Here is a 23,550-nt window from a genome sequence, read left to right on the forward strand (position 1 = left end):
TGGTGGTGAAAAATGGGCACTGGTGGAGGGATGGGTATCTGATCATTGTATAATTGAAACCCAAGCACAAAAAATTGTAAATCTACAACTGTAAAAAAAAAATAAAGGGAAAAAAAATTGTTTACTTTTAAAAATTAAAAAAAAAAATCTACCCCATTAATTTCAAAGTAAATAAACCAAGGAAGACTAAGGGAATCACAGCTTACAATAGGGCGTTCAGTCTTGTGTCTGACACATGTTTTCTGAAAAACTGATGAAATTATAGATAAAGGAGTCTCAAGTGATATAGGGCCACTTACAAGTCAAGCTTGTTTTTTTTTTTTTTCGTGAGAGCCAACATATGGGACATCAGTTTCCTTTGCTGAATATACGTACAAAGATGCTTAACTCAGAAAGTCGGCCTAGGATGTGTTTGTCTCACAGTACCTTATGCATTCAGTAAGTATTCACTTAATGGCATAAATAGGTTCTTGGAAACTGTTATGACTTCCAGTGAAATAAATAATGCCTTTCATTCAACTTTGGCTAGGATAATTTTTCTCTTATCAACATCATAATGAAATGAGGTTGAACAAGACAACATTATTTCAAGCCCTATTATACAAAAATTTCTCTGAGGGAAATAACAAACATAAAGCTAGAAATAACCTAAATGTTATCAGTAGGGAGCTCTGAAATAAATTATCTTGTATCCAAACAATAGGATACTATGTTGGGTCCATTGAAATCCTGAAAGAGGCATTTGTGTGCCAGCAGGGAAAGATCAGAGACATTTGTGTTACTGGAAAAAGGAAAAAGGCAAGCTGCAGGAAAATAAGAACAGGATGCTACGTTTGAAACACAGAACTATACATGTGACCAAATGCATATAAAGGACACAGGGGCCAAATACCAGGCCGTGACTGTGGCTGCCCTAGGGAAGGACATGGAAGAAGAAACAAGTGAAAGGCCTTTCACTTTTCTTTTCTGCACATTATTATCTACACTTACCGGAAAAGACAAAATAAAATTCAGCACAAACAACTACCCCAGAGTCTGCCTTAAGATTTTCATGCAACAATATAAGCAATGGACTTCACAAAATCATTTGTAATTAGGCATAAGAATATTTTCACTGTCAAAAAAAAGAGGTATCTAGCTGGAGAAGAGAGTTCAGGGGTTAGAACTCAAGCTTAGCAGGTACCAGGCCCTGAGTGGGATCTCCAGCACCACCGTGTCTCCATTTTGAGCACAACTGGGTGGAAATCTGGTGGCCCTGAACAACCACCCATCAGGCTTCTACTACTGGACAGACCACTGCCAGGAGTGGTCCCTCTCAAAAATGTTTTTTAAGTAAGAAAAAATGGAAAGAGGAGATGCTTGCTTGTTCATCAGAAAATTTCAGTTTTCTAACATTCTTAAATGAAGCATCTACCTCTTAAATTGGCAACTTTCATGTATATCTCCATACAACTGTTACCAAAAAAGGAGGGAAATGTTTTCTCTTCATCTGAATACAATCTTTACACCAGAATAATATAACAAGTTATCAAAAAAACAAGCTTGACTTGTAAGTGGCCCTATGTCACTTGAGACTCCTTGATCTATAATTTCATCAGTCTTTCAGAAACTGTTAAATGCTTTCAGTAACAGGAAAAAAAGGGCTTACCTGTTTGGTTTATTTCAATTCGAGAACCATTAGTTATTTTGTCCAACAGCCTTATGAAGCTGGCTTCAAAATCTGTGGGGAGAGAGGAGAGAGAGAAAAGGAGAAAACTGACTGACTTTATTGTAGGTCACCATCTAGAGAACATGTTCCATCCACCATCTGTACTGGAAGGAAAGTTACTAACTCTAACCCATCTGCATTTTTCTCCAGACTTGGGTGGAATCGCTAGCTGAGGAACAACCACAAGTTGATCAAAGTATCAAACAGCATATATAAATCTGGCGGAACTGTTAGAAACAATCTGGTTTTCATATACCACCAGAGAGAGCAACACTGGTTCCAAGGAGCTAGCACAAGTGCTAAAGGCATATGCCTAGCATGTGTTAGGCCCCAAGTTTAGTCTCCAGCACAACATGGACCCCGGAGCATGGCTTGGTGTGGTCCTGGTATGGTCAAAGGGTTTCACCAACAGGCCCATGCCACCAGGCTGAGGATCCCTAAGAGCAGCTTCCGGGTCTCCCCAGCACTACTGAGGAGTCCCTATAAAATTGAATTTAAAAAAAAACAGCTAGTGCAAAATAGTAACATAATGCCTACAAAGACTTGTAATCTCAGGAGCACATGCCAAATAAGGAAGAAATCAAAATAGAGCAGGTTGCTTTAGAAACTTTAATTTTCACTTGTCTTGTTTCAGAATGTCTTACAAGGTAGATTAAATCATGGGTTATCTCAGTAAGAAGTCGCTGTCCCATTCAACAAAGTATTCATCTCCATTCCTTTAATGACATATTAATCTAGAGTTATCTAAGCAATTTAATTTTTTATTTCATTACAAGGATGTTTGAATATACAATGTTAATGCAACCTTTCTTTAAGTGCCTTAAAAAAGTGAAAAAATTCCAAGTGTTAATAAATGAACTTTTTTTCAAGGTAGGAATTTAAATGAATGCACTTCTTAATGTTCACGGGTTGGAGAGACAGTACAGAACAGAGCACCTGTCATGCAGGCACCCAACCTGAGTTTCACCCATGGCACCATATATAGTCAGTCTTCTAAACACCACCAGGAGTGATCCCTGAGACAGGAGTAAGACCTGAGCACTGCTAACTGTGGCTCAAAAACAAGCAGCAAACATTTTTATGTTCAAATTCACCCTAACTCCTTTTATGATAAAAATGTTGCAAAATATAAAAACTGGAGCAATAGCACAGTGGTAGGGCGTTTGCCTTACACGCGGCCCACCCCAGTTCGATTCCTCCGCCCCTCTCGGAGAGCCCGGCAAGCTACCGAGAGTATCTCACCCGCACGGCAAAGCCTGGCAAGCTACCGGTGACGTATCTGATATGCCAAACACAAGTCTCACGATGGAGAAGTTATTGGGCCCGCTTGAGCAAATTGATGAACAACGGGAGGACAGTGACAATTCTTTAAAAAGGGGGGTGGGGGAAAGAGGAAAGATTTTATACATGAAACGTGGGATAATTCAGAAAACTCAAACAGAAGAGAATGCTCTTATAGGGCAGCTGGCAAGCCTCCCCCACTCCCCATCATTTTGTAAGACTCAACTCCAAACAGCTTGGCTGGCAATGATAGTGCCAGGATTTGAACCCACATCTGACTTTCCCAAAATTTCTTGTTTCTAACCATACCACAACACTAAGTGTCTTGATTCCTTTTATCCCCCACAATCAATCAACTTGTTCCTCTATTAAAAAATAAAAATCAGGCAGGGCTAGAGAGATAGTAAAGCTGGTAGGGTGATGCCTTGCATGCAGCCAACGCAGGTCTGATCCCCAGAATCCCATATGATCTCCCAGGCACCGCCAGAGCCACATGCAGAGCCAGAAGTAACCCTTTAGCACTGCCAAGTGTGGCCCCCAAACCAAAATAAAATAAAATCTATAACTCTTACAGATTAGAAGGAAAAAAACAATGTGACTTTTACTTTTGATTTTCCTTTTTCTGATTCACAGGGCTCTAAAGCATAATCACAGTTTAAAACCTCCAGCAGAAGAACAGGACTGAGAAGACAATGGCACCTAAAAAGACTAGACACTGGCACCTGTACAGAGTACCTCAGAAGCACTACTTCAAAGTGCCATGGAGCTCGTTCTGAATCCTCACAACAGTGGAGATAGAGCTCCATCACCTGGTATAAAAAAGATTTCGAGTTCATCTGATAATGGTAAGACTGAAGCTCAAACTTCATTAAGACAAACAAGATATACAGGATTCCTCCCATTGCCATCACTGCCCACACACTCTTTTGTGATTCTTCTTTAAAGCGATTCCTGGTAAGGACAAGATTTCAGATATCTAAGAACATTAGGGATAAAGTTACATAAAAAAATAAATCATCATGATTTTACTGTTGTATAGGAACACACTGTGACAGTGGCAGTCATGTGCCTGACCCTAACCCTGACCCCTTTCTTATTACTCAAACAAGGGAAGCATTGGCAGGAATGCAATCTAGAGACTCTACCCTTCATAGGGCCAAGAGAGAGCACAGCTGGCAAAGCGCTTGCCTTGTACACATCCTACTGGGTTCAATCCTGGAAAACCCGACATGGCCTCCGAGCCCATCAGAAGTGACTCTTTTTTTTCCCAGAGAATTGTCTATAATGAAAACCTTATTTTTTTTTTATTTCTATTAGTGAAACACCATGAGGTACAGTTGTAGACTTACAAATTTTGGTGCTTGAGTTTCAGTTATACAATGATCGAGTACCCATCCTTTCACCAGTGCCCATTCTCCACCACCAATGACTTCAGTATACGCTCCCACCACCACTCCATACCCCCACATGCCACCCCGCCTCTGTGGCAGGGCATTCCCTTTTGATCTCTCTCTCCTTTTGGGTGTTGTGGTTTGCAATAGAGGTATGAGTGTCAATCATGTTCAGTCTATACTCTACTTTCAGTATGCATCTCCCATCCTGGGTGGATCTTCCCAACACCCTTTATTTGGTGTTCCCTTCTCTATATAAGCTGCCTTTCCCCCCAGCATGTGCAGCTGGCCTCCAAGCCATGAAGCAAACCTCCTGGTAATTATTATCTCGACTATTCTTGGGTGTCAGTCTCCTATTTTGTTACTTTATATTCCCCAGATGAATGCAATCTTTCTGTGTCTGTCCTCTCTTTCTGACTCATTTCACTTAGCATGATCCTTTCCATGTAGTACCACTTGTATGTAAATTTCATGACTTCATCTTTTCTAACAGTTGCATAGTATTTCATTGTGCATATGTACCAAAGTTTCTTTAACCAGTCATATGTTCTTGGGCACTTGGGTTTTTTTCAGATTCTGGCTATTCTAAACAGTGCTGCAATGAACAAACAAGTCCAGATGTCACTTCGACTATACTTTTTTGCATCTCTGGGATATATTCCTAGGAGGTATTGCTGAGTCAAATGGGAGCTCAATTTCTAACTTTTTGAGAATCATCAATACTATTTTCCAAAAGGGCTGAACCAGTCTGCATTCCCACCAGCAGTGTAGGAAGTTCTCTTTCTCCCCACATCCACAAGTTGCTTTTGTTCTTTTGGATGTGTATCAGTTTGTGATGTGAGGTGGTACCTCATAGTTGTTTTGATCTGCATCTCCCTGATAATTAGTTGATGAAGAGCATTTTTTCATGTGCCTTTTTGCCATTTGGATTTCTTCCTTGAGAAAGTTTCTGTTCATTTCATCACCCCATTTTCTGATGGGGTTGGATGTTTTCTTCTTGCAGAGTTCAACCAGTGCCTTATATAACCTTGATATCAACCCCTTGTCCAATGGGTATTGGGTGAATATCCTTTCCCATTCTGTAGATTGTCTTTGTATTTTGGTCACTGTATCTTTTGTGGTGCAAAAGCTTCTTAATTTAAGATGGTCCCATTTGTTTATCTCTGTTTCACTTGGTTGGTCACTGGAGTGGTGTCTTTGAAGATACCGTTAGCCTCAATATCGTGGAGGATTTTGCCGACCTTGTCTTCAATGTATCTTATATATTCTGGCTTGATGTTGAGATCCTTAATCCATTTTGATTTGACTTTTGTGCATGGTGTTAGGCCGAGGTCTAAGCCCATTTTTTTGCATGTGGCTGTCCAGTTATGCCAGCACCATTTGTTAAAGAGTCTTTTCTTGCTCCACTTCACATTTCTTGCTCCCTTATGAAAGATTAGATGTTCAAACATTTGGGGTTGTGTGTAGGGATATTCCACTGTGTTCCATTGGTCTGCAGCTCTGTCTTTGTTCCAGTACCATGCTGTTTTCATTTTTATGTCTTTGTAGTAGAGTTTGACGCTGGGGAGGGTAATGCCTCCCAATGTCTTTTTTTCCCAAGAATTGCTTTAGCTATTCGTGGGTGTTTGTTGTTCCATACTGAGTGAAGAGTGAAAAGCCCTGAGCACTGCCAGGTGTTGCCCCAACTCTTTAAAAGCAAGGAGTAAATACACTCTCAATCTCAAAAAATTAGAATGCAACTTCAATATCTAGAAATACTGTCTACTATGGTGTACCTACTTACTAGAGTACTTAACAGAGTACTTGGAAAATACTGAGGGGTGTTTTTTCATGATATGAAAAATCCCCATGGTACATTAAAATAAGTAAGATGCAGAAGATCATTTGTCTAAATCAGGTAAACGTGCAGGAAATTTGTGGGAGGGAAAAAAAAAGCCCTTAAACAATTTAACTAGTGTTACTGGTTACATCACAAGAAAGAAAATTGGGAAAGAGACATGACTTTGTAAACTGTCTCCTTTTGAATTTCCTACCATGTATAATTAAATAAAATACATAAAATATGGATAAAATGTAAATGTATCTGTAAAAATTACAAATAAGATACTAAAATACTGAGACACTCTTAGAGGAAAAAGGATCTGTCATGCTCGGAGGGGTAGGGGCAAGGCTGGTGGTATGAGGGTTGTACCTGAATCATATCTGGGAGTGCTGAAGGCAGGTATACAGTATCAAGGATCAAAGTCAGGGCGGGCATGTGCTCTACTACTTGAAGCCAAATCCCTGATCCTATAAATCAATTTTAACAGCTGAGAGAACTGCTCTCATTCAATATTCTATAAAAGGTTTTTGTAAGATCTAATACAGGCATCTCTGGTATAGAAGTGTGGTATAGGCATATATATGTACATATGTGGAAACATACACTTACTACAAGCACGAGATCTAAACTGAAATAAGCACTTTATTTTTCTTTTTTGAAATAAGCACTTTAAAGTGTGCCTGGGTGAACTACAACAATCCTCACACTCTTTCCTATAAGGAAACTTTTTTGTAGCACTTTCAATGGTTTTTCATAACAAACAATACAAAATATATTATTTCAGTTCTGCTTTAGGGCAGGAGTTGGGGTTCGGGATGGTAATATCTGAAATATGGTGGTGGGAAGGTGTAATGTTGGTGGGATTGGTGTTTGAATATTAAATGTAATCAAATATTGTGAACTACTTTATAAAAAAATTTTTCTTTTAAAATGTGTGCCTGCAAAGGAGGCAGACTCAGGAGTGGGGAGGAGTGGGAACGTTGGTATAAGGAAGTTGACACTAGTGATGGGATCTGCGTTGGTACTGTGTAGCCTGAAACTCAACTATGATTAATAATGTAAATCACAGTGCCTTAATAGTTAAAAAATAAATGAAAGGGGCCAGAGTGATAGTACAGTAGGTTGAGCATTTGCCTTGCATGCAGCCAACTTGGGGTTTGACCTGGCATCCCATATGGTCTCCCCAAGCATTGCTAGGAGTAATTCCTGAATGCAGAGTCAGGGGTAATCCCTGAGCACTGCCATGTGTGACCCTAAAAGACAAAAAATTAAAAATAAAAGTGGTCTTTTAAATAAATTAATTAAATATTAAATAAATAACATAGGTGCCAGAGAGGTAGTACCGCAGGTAGGTCACTTGCCCTGCACATGGATGACTCAGGTTCAATCCCTGGCCCTTCCAAGAATGATCTCTGAGTATAGGGCCAAAAGTAAGCCCTTCACTCTGCCAAAAGAACAATATATTAAAATTAAAATCTTTCAATAATTATTTTATTAGGTAAGAAATGAACACACTATACCAAGGAAAAAACTTAGAAGTTACATAATATGAAATGAGTTTCTTTAGAAAAGTAACTCAAAAGATAAGTCAAAAACTAGTATCATAAAATCAAAAGTCATTATTGTCCTAGCTAAAACCAAACTATAAGGTAGAAACTCTAAGTATATGCCTAATTTTCAGAATAAAATTTAAAAGTCAGTCATGGGGTCAAAGAGACAAGTACAGCAGCCTGTGCCTTGCATGTGACTGACCTGGATTCAGATAGTACAGCAGCCCTTGCTTTGCATGTGGCTGACCCGGGTTCAATCCCCAAGTCTTCATATTGTCCCCTAAGCACAGCTAGGAGTGATTCCTAATTGTAGAGCCAGGAGTAAGAATATGACACTAAAAACAATAAAATTGATACCACGATACAACAATGAAAATCAGCAAATCACTGTGTCTACAACAGAAATGTTTTTATTATTTTGGGGAGAGGTGGTGCTAGGAATTGAACACAGTACTGAGCTACATTCTCAGATCCCAAAACAGTAATAAAGCCCACAAATCACAAAACTAAAGAAGCGACACAATTAAAACTACTTATTTTTAAATACATAATTTTATGATTCCACATATATAAATTATGGTTAATATTTTAGAAATCTATTCTATGATATAGAAAGTCAATTTACTATTCTTGGTTCAGGAGGAGGAAATTGTGTGCCTGGAAGCAAACAAGAGAAGAACGGGAAAGGTCTTGGTCACTTGTCATTTCTTGTCATTAGCATGCTCACAACTGATAAAGACTAATTAAGCTGTGTATAATGTCATACTTTACTGAAATGTAATATACTTTAATAAATTTATTTTTAGAAATGAAATTTAAGTTTAAAGAAATACAATTAAAAAAACAGGAAAAAGGAAGTTCAATCATCTCTTCACTTGACACACTGGAAATAGCATTAATACACATTTCCAAAAGAATGGAAGAAGGTGTAAATATAAGAAAGTATCACTGAAGAGAAAGGCTATTTTACCAATTAAGAAAGACAGTTTTACATACTTTGATTTGATCCCACACTGTCATTAAAAAGGGGCACAAAAATCAGTCTCTTACCCAGCAATTTCACATCTAGAAATTTATCCAACAGAAACAAAAGTATACTAAGATACATGTACAAAAAATTTTAACTGTTCTAATGTATAAAAAATACTAAGAAATACTTTGTTGTCCCATACCTTCAAACTATCCCATTTTCATTTACATAAATAAAAATCTGTAGAAGAAACAAAATCAGAGGGCATTTAATTCCCTGTTTTATACTGTTTTTAACAATATTTCAAGTTCACTCTGTAAGTCCAAACCCATCCATTCTAGTCCTTGCCTTTGTAAACACATTACAAGAAAATCTCTCTCCAACATTAATTCACTAGGATATTTTTTACCTCAGAAAATTACTAGAAACAGAAAAGAATTTATATAATAACAGGTCAGTCCACTAAGAAGATATATTCATCCTAAATGCACCAAAGAACAAAGCAGCAAAATACATGAAGCTCATTTGAAATGAAAAATAAGACTATTTAGATGGAAACCTCAATAGCCCTCTCACAATCAATTCAACAGGGTCCCGGATAGCTCAGGGGCAGAGCACCTGCCTTACAGGCATTAGATCATGCCAAGTAGTGCCCCTGAAACTGAAAGTGTTCTGGTAGCACCGTCATCAGCAACCAAGTGTGTGTGCAACCCTCTGCGCACTTCAACTGGACAGAAAATTAGCAGTGAGAGAAAAACTGAACAATTTCATCAACCAAAGAGAACATGATCTCTAGGGTTTAATTCAGTTTATTTTTTGGCCACACTCAGCTATATTTCAGGCTTACTCCTTGCTCTGAGCTCAAGGATACCTTCTGGCAAGCTCCAGGGACCATATGTGACACCGGGAATCAAACCTAGTTTGGTCATGTGGAAAACAAGCCTCCTACCCATTGTACTACACTGTAGCACTGTCCTCCATTTGTTCATCAATTTGCTCAAACAGGCACCAGTAACATCTCCATTGTGAGACTTGTTGTTACTGGTTTTGGCATATCCAATACGCCATGGGGAACTTGCCAGGCTCTGCCGTGCGGGCGGGATACTCTCAGTAGCTTGCCGGGCTCTCCGAGACGGGCGAAGGAATTAAACCTGGGTTGGCCACGTGCAAGACAAACACCCTACCCACTATGCTATCACTCCGATAGACCCATTGTACTATCATTATTTAATGAACACTCCACCCAGGTCAGCAGAATACAGATTCCTTTTCTAAATACCCTCCCTCCTTTCTGCCTCCCGTATTGTCATGAAGGCCATTATTGTGGTAGCCACGGTCACACACATGCCTGGCTACTGCACTCACACAAAATGTGTGTGAAAATCAGCTGCAGAGCTCACTGAAGGGCACACATTAGGTTGCAGTCCTCACATATTCACTCTCACATACTCAGTCTAAATGCCACTACAATTTGAACTGTTAGTTGCAGAACTTGCACGCGTGCTCTCTGGGGTTCACACTTAGTTGAGGGACACAACTTATGGTTTTGGTATTTACTGGGGGTTGCTATAGGGTTCACATAAGTGCCTGTCACAGGCTGGAATTTCTGGCTCTTTTACTCACACATCTTTTTAGACTATCTGCTAGCGAGTGTACCCCTTTTTGAACACTCCCTGCAGGACAGCCGAATACAGATTCCTTTTCTAAATACCCTCTAAATACCCTCGCTGTGGTACAGTGAGACAGGTTTTGCAGCATCAGGGATCACAGACAGCAGCGCTGCGAGACTCATACTCATTGTATGTGGGACGCCTGAGACTTGAACTCAAATCGTACACTGGTAATGCAAGTGTGATAGAAATCCATGCTATTCCTCTGGGTACAGTTACACATTCTTCCCCATGGAATATATACCAAGCAAACAAACTTTGGCCTTAAAAAAAATCTCTCCATAAATCTAAAAGGTAAAAGGTAAAGGTAAAGGCCTCCCGTTGATCGTCGATTTGCTCGAGCGGGCCCAGTAACATCTCCATTGGAGACTTTGTGTTACTGTGTCTGGCATATCGAATACTCTCGGTAGCTTGCCGGGCTCTCCGAGAGGGGCGGAGGAATCGAACTCGGGTTGGCCATGTTGGCCGCTTGTAAGGTGAACGCCCTACTGCTGTGCTATTGCTCCAGCCCACAAATCTAAAAGAAGTGAAATTATACACAGCATGTTTTTCATCCGTTAATGTAATCAAACTGAAACCAATAATAGAAGAATAACAAGGAAAAATGAAACTTTGAAATTAAACAATACATTATAAATAACCCAATGATCAAAACTTCTCAAAGATAAAACATGAATAAGTTGAATAAAAATTAAAATATGTGAAAACCTGTGAAATACACCTAAAGCGCAATTAAGAGGGTTGTTTGCACTAAGTACATACACTATAAAAAAAAGAAAAACCAAACCTTGCAATGAAGCCCTACGTTAGTAATTTAGAGGGGAAAGGCTGGGAGATAGCCCACAAGGCTGGAATATGTGTTTTGTATACAGTAATCCCAGGTTCAATGCCCAGGTTCAATCCTCAGCACGTGGATCACCAGCACCATAGGGTAATGGTCAAAATAACAATACTAATAATTAAAGTTTAGAATAAAAGAACAAACTAAATCCAAAGTCACTGAAATAATAAAAATGGGGGCAAAAAAATGAAATCAAAAATTGGAGAAAAATTAATAAAGAGAAGCAGTCTAGTCCTTTAAGGAAACTAAGACTGCCCAACCCCCCCCCCAAAAAAAAGGCTCTGCACTCAGAAATTACTCCTGGCGGTGCTCAGGGGACCATATGGGATGCTGGTAATCGAACCCGGGTCAGTCGTGCAAGGCAAACGCCCTACCCTCTGTGCTATCACTCCAGCCCCCACACAATTATTTAAAAATCATCACATACAAGGAAAACTAAACTGGAAAGAAAGAATATAATGGAAGTATAAATCTCTAAATATTTTTTTAATTTCCATATAATATTTTGAATGCCAGGGAACAGAAAAACTGTATCTTGTGGGTAGAAGTTACATAATAAAATCAGCTAACATTTGCATATATGCCATACCCTACTTTGGGCCCTTAAGTATCTCACTCAGTCCACACAATAACAGGGTGAAGTCTCACTTTAGCAGTATAAAGGCATTGGGGCTGGAGCGATAGCACAGCGGGTAGGGCGTTTGCTTTGCACGGTTTGACCCAGGTTCGATTCTCAGCATCCCATATGGTTCCCCGAGCACCGCCAGGAGTAATTCCTGAGTGCAGAGTCAGGAGTAACCCCTGTGCATCTTAGGGTGTCACCCAAAAAAAGCAAAATCAAAACAAAACAAAAAACAGTATAAAGACATTTGGGCCCACTTCAAAGTTCAGAAAGGTTTAATAATTTTATCCAAGAACTAATAGCAAAAGGCAGAAATGGGATTCAAACAAAAATCTAACTCAGAGCCCAAGTTCTTAACAACCAGACCAGTAAAACCATGGCAAATTAAGGATTTTACCTCAATGTAACCAAATACTTTTTGACTTAAGAATGATCTCTTACACCAACGGTCACGGTTATGGTCATTGTTCTTCGATTTGCTCGAGCGGGCCCAGTAATGTCTCCATCATGAGACTTGTTACTGTGTTTGGCAAAATTACACCAAGACTATTAATGCCACCATCTCTACCCTATCTATCAAGAAATAGATCCAGCAAGTCCTCCTTCAAAACCTTTCAAGGAGTCTGTGTTCTAACTCCTTTATAACATACAGATCTTACTGAATTTCTTTACACATGAGAATCAGTCATTCAATCTTTTTCTACTTAGTAAACTCCTAGAAAGTGGGACAGCCAGCTTCTCACATCTACATTGCCATGAACTCTCACACATAACGAAGCTCAATAAACCTTTCTGAATGGTGATTGAGGCTCTGTACCATTCCCATTCTTCAAAATCCACACTAGAAAGGATATTTAAGAACCTACAAGACATGCAATTTTTTTAATTGAATCACTATGAGATAGACCCTTACAAAGCTGTTCATGATTAGATTTCAGTCATACAGTGTTCCAACACCCATCCCTCCACAAGTGTACATTTCCCAGCACCAGTGTCTTCAAGCTCCCTCCCATCAGCCTCCCCTCCCCCAACCCCCGCCTCTATGGCAGGCACTTTTCCCTTTTTCCTTTTCTTTCTCTCCCTTCCTGCCTCCCTCCCTCCCTCCCCCTCTCTCTTACCCCCCCCCCCACTTTGGGCATTATGGCTTGTAATATTGATACTGAAAGCTTAAGAGACGCAATTCTTATATTTAAGCAGATAGCAATACTGAATATTTTCAGTTTTTCCAACTTTCAATATCCGAATCAGAAAAAATCAGAAAAGGGGCTGGAGAGATAGTACATAAGGTAGGGCACTTGCCTTCCATCCAGATTCAACTTAGGTTTGATTCCTAGCACCCTATATGTCTCTGAGCACCTCCTAGGAGTGATTCCTGGGCATAGAGCACCTTGAGTACTGTCAGGTCTGATGTTAATTTCCTTCCCTCCAAAAAAAGAAGACTCGAAAATGAATAGATATCTATAGAATATGCATTTACCTGGGTGCTCAACTAACCTGTAGTCTACTAGCTATATTTTCAAAACCCCAAGGACCCATTTCATTAAGACATATCACATCTCTGTGATATGTCCTAAGCAGAACACATCACTTATATAGCTACATATAACTATGCATGTGTACCTATAAATTTTTGTATTATAGCGACCTCAGTTATACATAGTTATATAACTGAGATCATGTATAGTTATCATGTATAGTAAGAAATTAAGCAAACGTCTACCAAGTTCCTGATACCCTGAAGTCAGCACAAGGAAATCTAAATCAAGGACCTCTTTTCTGTCTCTCTCTCTCTCTTTCTCTCTCTCTCTCTCTCTCTCACACACACACACACACACACACACTTATGAACACACATGTGGTAAAGCAAATAATGCTCTACATAGTGGTTCCCAAGAAATGCCCAGTATGTCTGCCAACAAATATACTAGTTGGAGGCACCAGAATCTGGCATCCTTTAGGAAAGTGTGATGTAGTCAAATAGAAAAAAAAAAAAGGAGAGGGGTAGTTCTTGTATGTATGAAGAGAGGTCACAAAAAGTGGAATAGGGCAGAGAGGAAAAAATCCTTAATATTAGTTGAAGCCACCCTTGAAGGGACAAACTGTGGGGTTTTTTTTAAACACTATGTTAACTTTTAAAAATTCCACCTCTTCTGGTATAGAGAAGGGATCACTAAGTCAATGACGGTTGGAGGGATCGCTTGGGATGGGAGATGTGTGCTGAAAGCATACAAAGGACCAAACATGATGGCTTCTCAGTACCTGTATTACAAACCATAATGCCCATAAGTGGGTGAACAATTCAACACTTGGTGAATTCTGCTTCACAATGATAGGAAGAGCCAACATCGAAGGATCAAAAAGTGACATCGCTATGAATGCTTGGCTGCCACAAGCTAGTTATTCCTGTGGTAACTTTTCTGACACCTCCTGCTTAAAACCCCAAAGGTCAGAAGGATCGTGCCTGCACCTGCGCCTGGCTGTCCTCACCGAGGCCCTTGGAGGGAAGCGGATTGAGTTTCCCTCCCCACCCCGAGCAGAGCCCCGGCAGCTGAAGACTTCCAGAACCAGCCACAGCCATGCTTAAGACCACTCTCCACATGCTCAGAGGAGCCTCACGCATGAAGGAACCGGCAGAGGAACCCAGGTGTGCGGGACCCGGGGCTGAGATCTTCTAGCTTGCTCAGATCAGGACTGGGTCTCCTCCTCCACCCAGATCCCCCATCTTCCAGTAGCTAGGCTTTACACCCACCAACTGCTCCCGGCACCATGTAATCCCATCAATAGCCAAGATCCAGAGACTATAAAACAAAGCTCCTGGAAGCGACCTCTTATTGTCTAGTAGTCACTCTCAGAAAACCCAGCAGGCTACCAAGAGTATCCTGCCCACACGGCAGAGTCTGGCAAGCTTCTCATGGCGTATTCGATATGCCAAAACCAGTAACAATGATGGGTCTCATTCCCCTGACCCTGAAAGAGCCTCCAATGTGGCACTTGCTAAAATCTCAGGGCTAGGACAATGGAAACGTTACTGGTGCCTGCTCAAGGAAATCCATGCACAACAGGATGACAGTGATGTGATGAATGCCCATAAGTAGAGAGTAAAAAAGAAACTGCCATAGAGGCAAGGTGTGTGGGGGGAAAATACTAGGGACACTGGTGGTGGAAAATGTACACTGGTGGAGGGATGCATATTCAATCATTGTACGACTGAAACTAAAAGAGGAAAGCTTTGTTAAGTGTTGGTCACAAAAAGTTGATCAATGCTAAGAATACAAAAATGCTGAGTACCAAAAAAAAAAAAATTATTCCTCCTCTTGTGCCAGAGAAAGCACAGCAGGTTAATAAGGCACTTGTTATGCACACTGCCCAATGATTCATCCCTGGCATTTCCAAGGCAACTAGGCCCAAGCCTGGGAAAGATGTATCTCAAAGCTCCTTCCACATATCAAAGTTGAGGCTAAAAACACAGAAAATCTTCAAAATTCTTTAATCCATACCCAAAAGAAAGGTGTGAAGGCAGCCAAGGCATCATGACAACAGGGTGAGTGATTAGAGCACTGGCCTCAAAACAGGCTAGAAGGGCCTCGGGATTTTGAGCAGTTGAGTGAGGACAGAAGCCATGTTCCAACATAAATCCTTCATGCTGTAACCAGGTTCCTTTCTACCATAGAGAAGATCTTCTGGTTCTTTCTAATCTTCCATTTCTATCAATGACATGGCATTTTCCTTTTAGGTACATCAATCACCATTCAAGAGGCAGACACTGCACTGTCCAAAACACACACACACACACACACACACACACACACAAAATCACCATTCAGGAGGCAGACACTGCACTGTCCAAAACACACACACACACACACACACACACGCACACACACACACACTCTGATATGAAAAGGGCTGAAAAACACCCACAGGACCCAGAAAACCCTGAAGCAGCCACAAACCCCCTCCTCCTCCTCCTCCTCCAAGGCGCTGACAGGTTTTTCCTCTTTCCTTTCACTGAATCTCCCAATTCGGGAACACTGGACAAGACGCCTTCAAAACGCTTCCGCCTTTACTCCAGGAGCCCGGCTGAAACCACCAGCGCAGCCCAGGTTGGTTTAGATGGGGCCTGTTTAGTCTTCCTCCAGAGCTTTAAAATTCTTTAATCCACACCCCTCCCCCAAGATACGGGGCGAGGGCAGCCAAGAAATCATGGCGACAGGGACAGACGGTGCCCAAGTGGGCAGCAGCTCCTGAGATTTGCTTTGGGACAGTGGCTCGGAGGCCACTCATGGTGCTTTGCAAATCTCGTCCATCTTCCCTTCCTCCCGTTCACAGTTCGGTCCCGTCAACCTTTTGCTTTTGGGTTTGGGGTTTTTTTGGTTTTCTGTTTTGTTGTTGTTGTTGTTGTTGTTTCTTTTCTCCCTTGGGCGGCGAGAAGCTGAGGGGCCCGAAGGCCAGCGAGGCGGCGAGTCGTGAGATTTTTTTTTTTCCTCATTTGGGCGGCGAGAAGCTGAGGAGACCGAAGACAAGCGAGGCGGCGAGTCGTGAGGTATTTTTTTCTTTCTTTTTTTTTTTTTTACCACACGTAACGCTGAAAAACGTGGAGCTGTTTACTAAGCGGCGCCCGGGAGTCACGGAGCGCGGCTCGGCACGCCCCGCGCCGCCCGGCCCCGCCTCCTCCACAGCCGCGGGCGCGTTCGCACCCGGGGGGCGACCCGGCAGCCGCGCGCGCCGCGGACCCCGAGCGCTCGCTCGAGCGCGGCGGCCCCGGAAGCCTCAGCCCCGTCCGTCACGCCCTCGGCCCCGCGCCCCGGACCCGGCGCGCCGCCCGCCCCCGGTTACCTCGGAGGCCCGGGTTGTCGTCTCTGGCGCGAATCTTCCGGATTTTGACCGGACGCCCACTCAGGGTGGACAGGACCAGCCGCTGGCGCAAGAAGTTGCAGCCCGTGTAGCTGAGGGAGTGCGCCTGGCTCGCCATGTGCGCGCCCTCGGCACCGGACCGGCGCGGGGCGGGCGACCCGGGTGCCGCGACTCGAGGCGCGCGCGGGAGGCGCGACCCCCGAGCGACGGCGGCGGCGGCGGCGGCGGCGGCGCGACCCGGGCTCCCTCCGGCAGCCACGCAGCCCAGCAGCCCCCGGCGCGTCCACGTGGTTTGGAACAGGAAGACAGCGAGGCGAGACTCGGGGTCAGAGGGGAGTGGGGCGGGGCCCGTGACCCCCGCCCCGCCTCCACCCCCCCGGTGGGCGTGGCCACCGCGCCGGGCCTCGCCGTCATTGGCGTGCGTCAGAGCAGGAAGAGGCCCGCGCAGCCCCGCCATTGGCCGCTGCCCAAACTGGGCGGAGCCCCAGTGGTGCTGCCTTTCGTCCTCGGCGGGGAGGGGCGGGGCCTCAGCCCCGGCCACAGCGCGCGGTGGGCGGGCAGTCGGGGAGCGGCGGCCCGGGGAGCCCAGCGCGGGAATCCGCCAGTCGTGTTGGTCGGTCTCCACGGGGGTCTCTGGACTTGGAGGCAGCGGAGCGCTGGGACTGGCTGGCTGCGACAGGCCGAGCGCTTGGGCTGACTGCTCAGGGTAAGCCCCGCGACGTCCATGGCATCTTTTTTGGCATCTTTCCTCCTCCTCTCAAGAGGAGAAAAGAGGGTTTGGCACTCGTCGCCCCTTGAAGGCCACTCGCTGGGCTTGTCTGTCAGGGCCCCCGTCCCGGCGCCGTTTCCACTTTATTTTTTTTACTTGCAAATACTGTGCCTTTTTATTTAGAACAGTGTAAACATGACAACTCAACACCACCAATAATTGGAAAAAGACTGGCCATGTGTACACTAATTTCTTGAATGTCCCATGAAAATAAGGGTGAATAAAGCAGACAAGTATTCAGGAGTAGTTTCGGTGCACCTTAGCAGTGGTAAAAATATTGCTTGATTCCAAATGAACATACAACACAATTTATTGTTCTTTTAGGGAGCTTCCTGTGAACTGAATGATCTGGGCTTTGTGATTTCGACAATTTATGATTTTCATATTAACCTCAGAAGCCAATGTTCCTACTTTAAACTTGGAGAAAAACTTGAGAAACGTTGCAAAGCTGGGCGTAGCCTCAACGTGTTACCAAGACCGGAATGTGTCAGTCAGAATACCGAGCTGTTTCTTACCAGACATCAAGCATTGCCCCTTTCAGGTCTTTTCATTCCCCGCATTTCCTTCCAAATCAGATCCACCCACCGTCCCTTCCGTCAAAATGATCCATTGGAATAACCTCACACAGCTTTTCCCTCTTCCCTCACTTCTTCTAATTCATGCACCAAAATCTCCTCAGAGACTGGGTTATCTGATCAACAATCTTCAAGGATGTACAGGAAGCTTTCAGAAGGCTACTAACATAGCCCCTCTAACTGTCAGAGCATTTGCAGCTGGGCCTCTTCTCTCCCTGGGGAAGAACAGAAACGAAAAACAAACTCACCCAAGACTACTTTCCTGGAGATGCTGCCCATTACATTCCACTGGACCAAAGCAGAACTTGAAATAACTTTTTTGTGCTGATAAGGACCCCGGGCTACTGACTAAACAATACTGGCCCTTAGACACTGCAAGGGCCCTTCTTGATCTGGATCCTTCCTCTGCATTACCATAGGAAATAAAACACATCCCTGATGACATTTTGCTGTGTTTTTCTATACATGTAGAGCATATTCATTGGATGTTCCTCACTTGCACATATTTACCATTCTTCTTGAATATATTCGAGTTTCCTGAAAGACTACTAGAATATGTATTAGCTATATCTCTATCTCTGATTGGCATAAAACCAGACCCCCTACTCCCACCTTTTGAAATTGCTCTCCAGTCCATGCTGGTAGACATCCTTCCCAAAGCAAATTGTTTCTATTGCAAATATAAAGCCCCTCTTCTATGCAGTTGTTCCTGTGCTTTTTTTGAGGACAGTAAATCATAGTAATATGAATTTGTAGCCGTTCTTAGACAGTGTCACCAGCACATGAGTTCCAGCATACAAGGAAGAGGACAAGTTAGGAGGTGAAAATGTGAGGGATGTGTAAGTTTTGTGAAGGTAGTTAACCTTATTTGTATAACAACTAGTTGGTTATAAGCAGTCAGTGTCAGGGGCAGAATATGGTGATAAAGTAATATGGAAATAACCGAGGTGCCTATCAATTAACAAGAAAGTGTGGTAAGGGAAGGGTAAACAAAAAGAGATCACTCAAAAGTGGTCCCAAATCCCTGCCTGGTATACTTAGCTTCCCCAATAACATTTTACCAACTTATTTCCTACTACTAACATAAGAACTAGATTGAACAATCAGGCTTAATTTAAAAGTTCCTGTAGAAACCAAGCTAGTGTAGAAAATACAACGATAACTTTAAGATTATGAATTTGAACGAAGGAGAAACTGAAATGATGATTCAATAACAAAGTAAGGTAAGAACTTACAAATATTAGAAAACCTGGATAACAGAAGAAAGCGCTTGCTGGAACCCATCAGAATTGTGTTAAGAAGCAAAGAAACTTTGGCCAAGTACTGGGAGAAAGTAAACACAAACACAAGATTGACATTTGGCTCAGTTTTTCTTTTTGTGTCATTTGCTAATTCCAGGTCCACAGTTCAGGAGCTAAGAAGCGAGAGTTAAAGAGAGTGAGCCGAGCAAAAGGAAATAGTCTAACAAGCTAAGTGTATAGATAAAACTTTCCAGGGCTAGAGGAGTAATTAAAGTCCAGTCAATAAAAGGGTTCTTGGGAATAGGGTAAATCCAACCTTTCAAATGATAATCTCAAAGGGCAAAACCCTGAGAGAAAGGACCAGCCACATAGACCAGCCATCACAAATACTAGAGACTAGCTTTCACAAGGGCTGTCACTGAGAATGAGCTAAAATCAAGTCCCTAAAATAATGGCAAAAGTAATCTCAGCAGAAAGATAGCATTCAGAATGTAAACAGATATCTAAGTTTTCTAAAATAAATTATGCCCAGTATTCAGTTAAACAGGGTCTAAGAGCAAGGAAGCTCAGGTTTGATCCCGGGCACAACATGATCTGCCATCTTAGCATCACCAGGGGTGATCCCTTAGCACAGAGCTAGGAGCAGTACCTGAACCAGTTGTGACACCCTTCCCCCACCCTGCACTCCCACCCTCATCCCTTCACTGCACTACAAAAAACAAAACAAACAAAAACTTAGACTGGAAATGTGGCTTATTTCAGTAGTAGAATAGAGTACAAAAGACTCATTTTTTTTCAATTTTTATAATTTTATTTATTGAATCACTGTGAAAGCAGTTACAAAGCTATCGGGTAAAAGTCTTGATCATACAATGATGAAACACTCGTCCCTTCACCAGTGCACATTCTCCGCCACCAAAAACCCCAGTATACCCCCACCCTTCACCCTCCCCCTACCTGTGGAGCAGATGATTTCCACAGTACTCTCTCTCTACTTAGATTACATTCAATATTTTGACACCAGACCCAACATTGTTATTTGGGATTTTATTCCAACACTCAGATCTGCTGAAAAGGCAACAGTAGACAATTTGTTTTCTATTGCTGGTTATGAATAACATATGTTGTCGCGTGACTACAGCAGTGGCCACACAATTTTGAAATTCCGAAATTTTAACAATTAAATCTGGAGGGATTTTTGCCAAAACCTGATGGGTTCCAAGATTGTTCCTGAGTCTCTTGGATCATGGCCATTAAGCAGCTTGATCAGGTGCCAGAAAGGCCTTTCATGGGCGGCAACTCAGGGTCTCGTTGGGACTAGGAGAAAAGGGCCGGCTCAACCCCATCCCCTGAGGCCCCAAGTGTCTCATTACTGAGGACCCAAACCTGTCTGTCCAATGGCCTCTGGAGGATGGCAGCCACCGAGCCACCTAGGGGGCACAGGCGGTGGGGCAGCACCCTTTTCCCCCCTGGAATGGCCCGGTGACAGTAACCTACAGCGCGGTCCAGACGCATTTCTGCCAAAAGCCACTGGGTTCTGAGATTTGTTTCTGAGTCTCTTGGATTACGGCCATTAAGCAGTTTGATCAGGAGCCAGAGAGGTCGTTCATGGGTGGAGACTCAGGATCTTGATGGGATGGGAAGGAAAGGGCCGGCTCCACCCCCATCCCATGGAGCCCCACCTGTCTTGTCACTGTGGGCCCAAACCTGACTGTCTAATGGCCTCTGGAGGATGGTAGCCACTGAGCCGCCTAGGGGGAGCAGGCGAAAGGACAGCACCCTTTCCCCTCTGGGGTGGCCCAATGACAGTAACCTACTGCGCAGTCTGGACGCATTTCTGCCATAGCCGCTGGGTTTCAAGGTTTGTTTCTGAGTCTCTGGGATCGTGGCCATTAAGCACCTTGATCAGGAGCCAGGGAGGCCATTCGTGGGTGATGACTCGGAGTCTTGTTGGGATGGGGAGGAAAGGGCCAGCTCCACCCACATCCGTGGGGCCCCGCGTGTCTCGTCATGGTGGGCCCAAACCTGACTGTCCAGTGCTTCTGGAGGATGGCGGCCACCGGGCCGCCAGGGCAAACAGGCCAAGGTACGAAACCTATTCCCACCTGGGGTGGCCCAGCGCTGGTAACCTACTGGAGGGAGTGGATGCATTTCTGCCAAAAGCCGCTGGGTTCCGTTATTTGTTTCTGAGTATCTGGGATCATGGCCATTAAACGTCTTGATCAGGAGCCAGAGAGGCCATTCACGGGTGGCAACACGGGCTCTGGTTGGGAGGGCCAGCTCCACACCCATCCCGTGAGGCCCCACGTGTCTCGTCACTGCAGGTGCAAACCTGACTGTCCAATGGCCTCTGGCAAATGGCAGCCACCAAGCCACCATGGGGAGCAGGTGGAAGGACAGCACCCTTTCCCCTCTGGGGTGGCCCAACGACAGTAACCTACATTTCTGCCATAAGCCACTGGGTGTCAAGGTTTGTTTCTGAGTCTCTGGGATCATGGCCATTAAGTAGCTTGATCAGGAGCCAGAGAGGACATTCGTGGGTGGCAACTCGGGGTCTCATTGGGATGGGGAGGAAAGGGCCAGCTCTACCTCCATCCTATTGGCCCCACATGTCTCGTCACTAAGGGCCTAAACCTGACTGTCCAGTGGCCACTGGAGGATGGCAGCCACTAGGCCTCCAGGGGGATCAGACCAAGGCACGAAACCTGTTCCCACCTGGGGTGGCCCAGCGCCGGTAACCTACTGCAGAGACTGAACGCATTTCTGCCAAAAGCCATTGGGTTTCGAGATTTGTTTCTGAGTCTCTGGGATCATGGCCATTAAGCAGTTTGATCAGAAACCAGAGAGGCCATGCTTCCAATTATGTAGCTGAGCAGGAGGTGGTTTGTGGGTGTGTCTCCCACATACCTAACTTTTGGCCGTTTACTTTCTTGGTAAACGTTGCCCCAAGTTTTTGGGGTCTGGCCAAAGGCATAGCAGCAATTTTGGGGTATCTGGAAGTCTGAAGGCGCCATCAAGTTGCTGATGCACTTGCCTCACAGGTACATATTGACCTGCTAACGCACCATACTCCCAAAAAGACTTTTTTTTTATCAAGACCAAAAAAAAAAAAGAGGTTGAAATTTTTACTTTATCATTAAACTGGAAGAAGGAAAAACCTTAAAAATAAATAATAAATAAAAAGTCAGGCTAGGGATGTGACCCAGGGGTAGAGAGCCCAAATGCATGGTAAGCACCTTATCTCCTGTACTCTTTCTTTGGCCCCATGATAATTTTAAACTGCCATGGAGTTGGTGAGTGAAGGTTTTTCTATGCAAAATAATTAAGATGAACCTATAATGAAGCTGGAACTCATTAGTCACTTGGGCCTCCACTTTGAATTTTCTTGGTTCATGCCTTGGACATAATGCTTTCACCTTTTGAGGTATTCAGCGTCTGTAACACATCAATAGCTTTGGCAGAACATATAAAGATTGTATGCTGTTATGAATGAGAGACGTGATCAATGATAAAAGGGGGTGACTGATGCTAACATATTAAGGCACAGTGCACAAGCATTGCTAGTTCTCTACATAAGCACATAGTTGTCTGCGTAAGAACATAACAGAATGTTGTAGTTGTTAAACTTTGACATTTTTGCACAAGGGAAGTTTTCTGATTTTTTTTTCCCATCTAGATCTGTTGTATACCACGTTTACACTGGCTACTCTTTTATCTCCATTTGATGTAATCCTTTTTGTTTCTTTTTGCCTTTGTTTTTTTCTTTGCAATGGAGTCAACTCCCTGAAGACACCACTGAAGCAAATATTATGGAGTGTTTTGACTATATATTTTTTATCCATTGTTTTGGTCTTTTGAAGTAAAATTGTCTTTTGGGGAAGGGCACTAATTATGACAAGAGAGGCAAAGTGGGGAAGGGCACTAATTATAAGGAGAGAGGCAAGGGAAATGGTTGAAAAGACTAGAGCACATACTTTGCATTCAGGAGGTCTAGACTTGAACCCTTCCACTGCATGGTCCGCAGAGTATCTCTAGGAATGACCCCCAAGCTCCTAACTGGGTGTAAGCCCTCCACACCTCTGGTTAGGATTCAAAAAACAAAGAACCACAACAAAAATGTGTGTATGTGTGTGTGTGTGTGTATGAGAGAGAGACAGACAGACAGACACACAGACAGACAGACACCGGGGGGTGCCAAAAGGAAAGGTAAAAGTAAAGGGGGAAAAGGGAAAAGTAAAGGAAATTCATGTACTAAA

The 23,550-nt window shown here is 43.3% G+C and overlaps 1 protein-coding gene across 1 annotated transcript in view; it reads right to left on the reverse strand.

The window, feature by feature from the left end:
• RCL1 (RNA terminal phosphate cyclase like 1) overlaps window positions 1-16,873 on the reverse strand; it is a 55,128-nt gene extending 38,255 nt beyond the window's left edge. The window contains exons 1-2 of the mRNA XM_056106932.1: window positions 16,692-16,873; window positions 1,649-1,720 (exon numbers count right to left, since the gene is read on the reverse strand). Of these exons, the coding sequence (XP_055962907.1) occupies window positions 1,649-1,720; window positions 16,692-16,827 (208 nt within the window). The 5' untranslated portion in view covers window positions 16,828-16,873. The remainder of the gene's footprint in view (window positions 1-1,648; window positions 1,721-16,691) is intronic.
• Window positions 16,874-23,550: the final 6,677 nt, after the last annotated feature.

The sequence above is a fragment of the Sorex fumeus genome, unplaced genomic scaffold (genome assembly GCF_029834395.1).
Source record: "Sorex fumeus unplaced genomic scaffold, SorFum_2.1 ptg000149l, whole genome shotgun sequence".
NCBI classification, from domain to species: Eukaryota; Metazoa; Chordata; class Mammalia; order Eulipotyphla; family Soricidae; genus Sorex; species Sorex fumeus.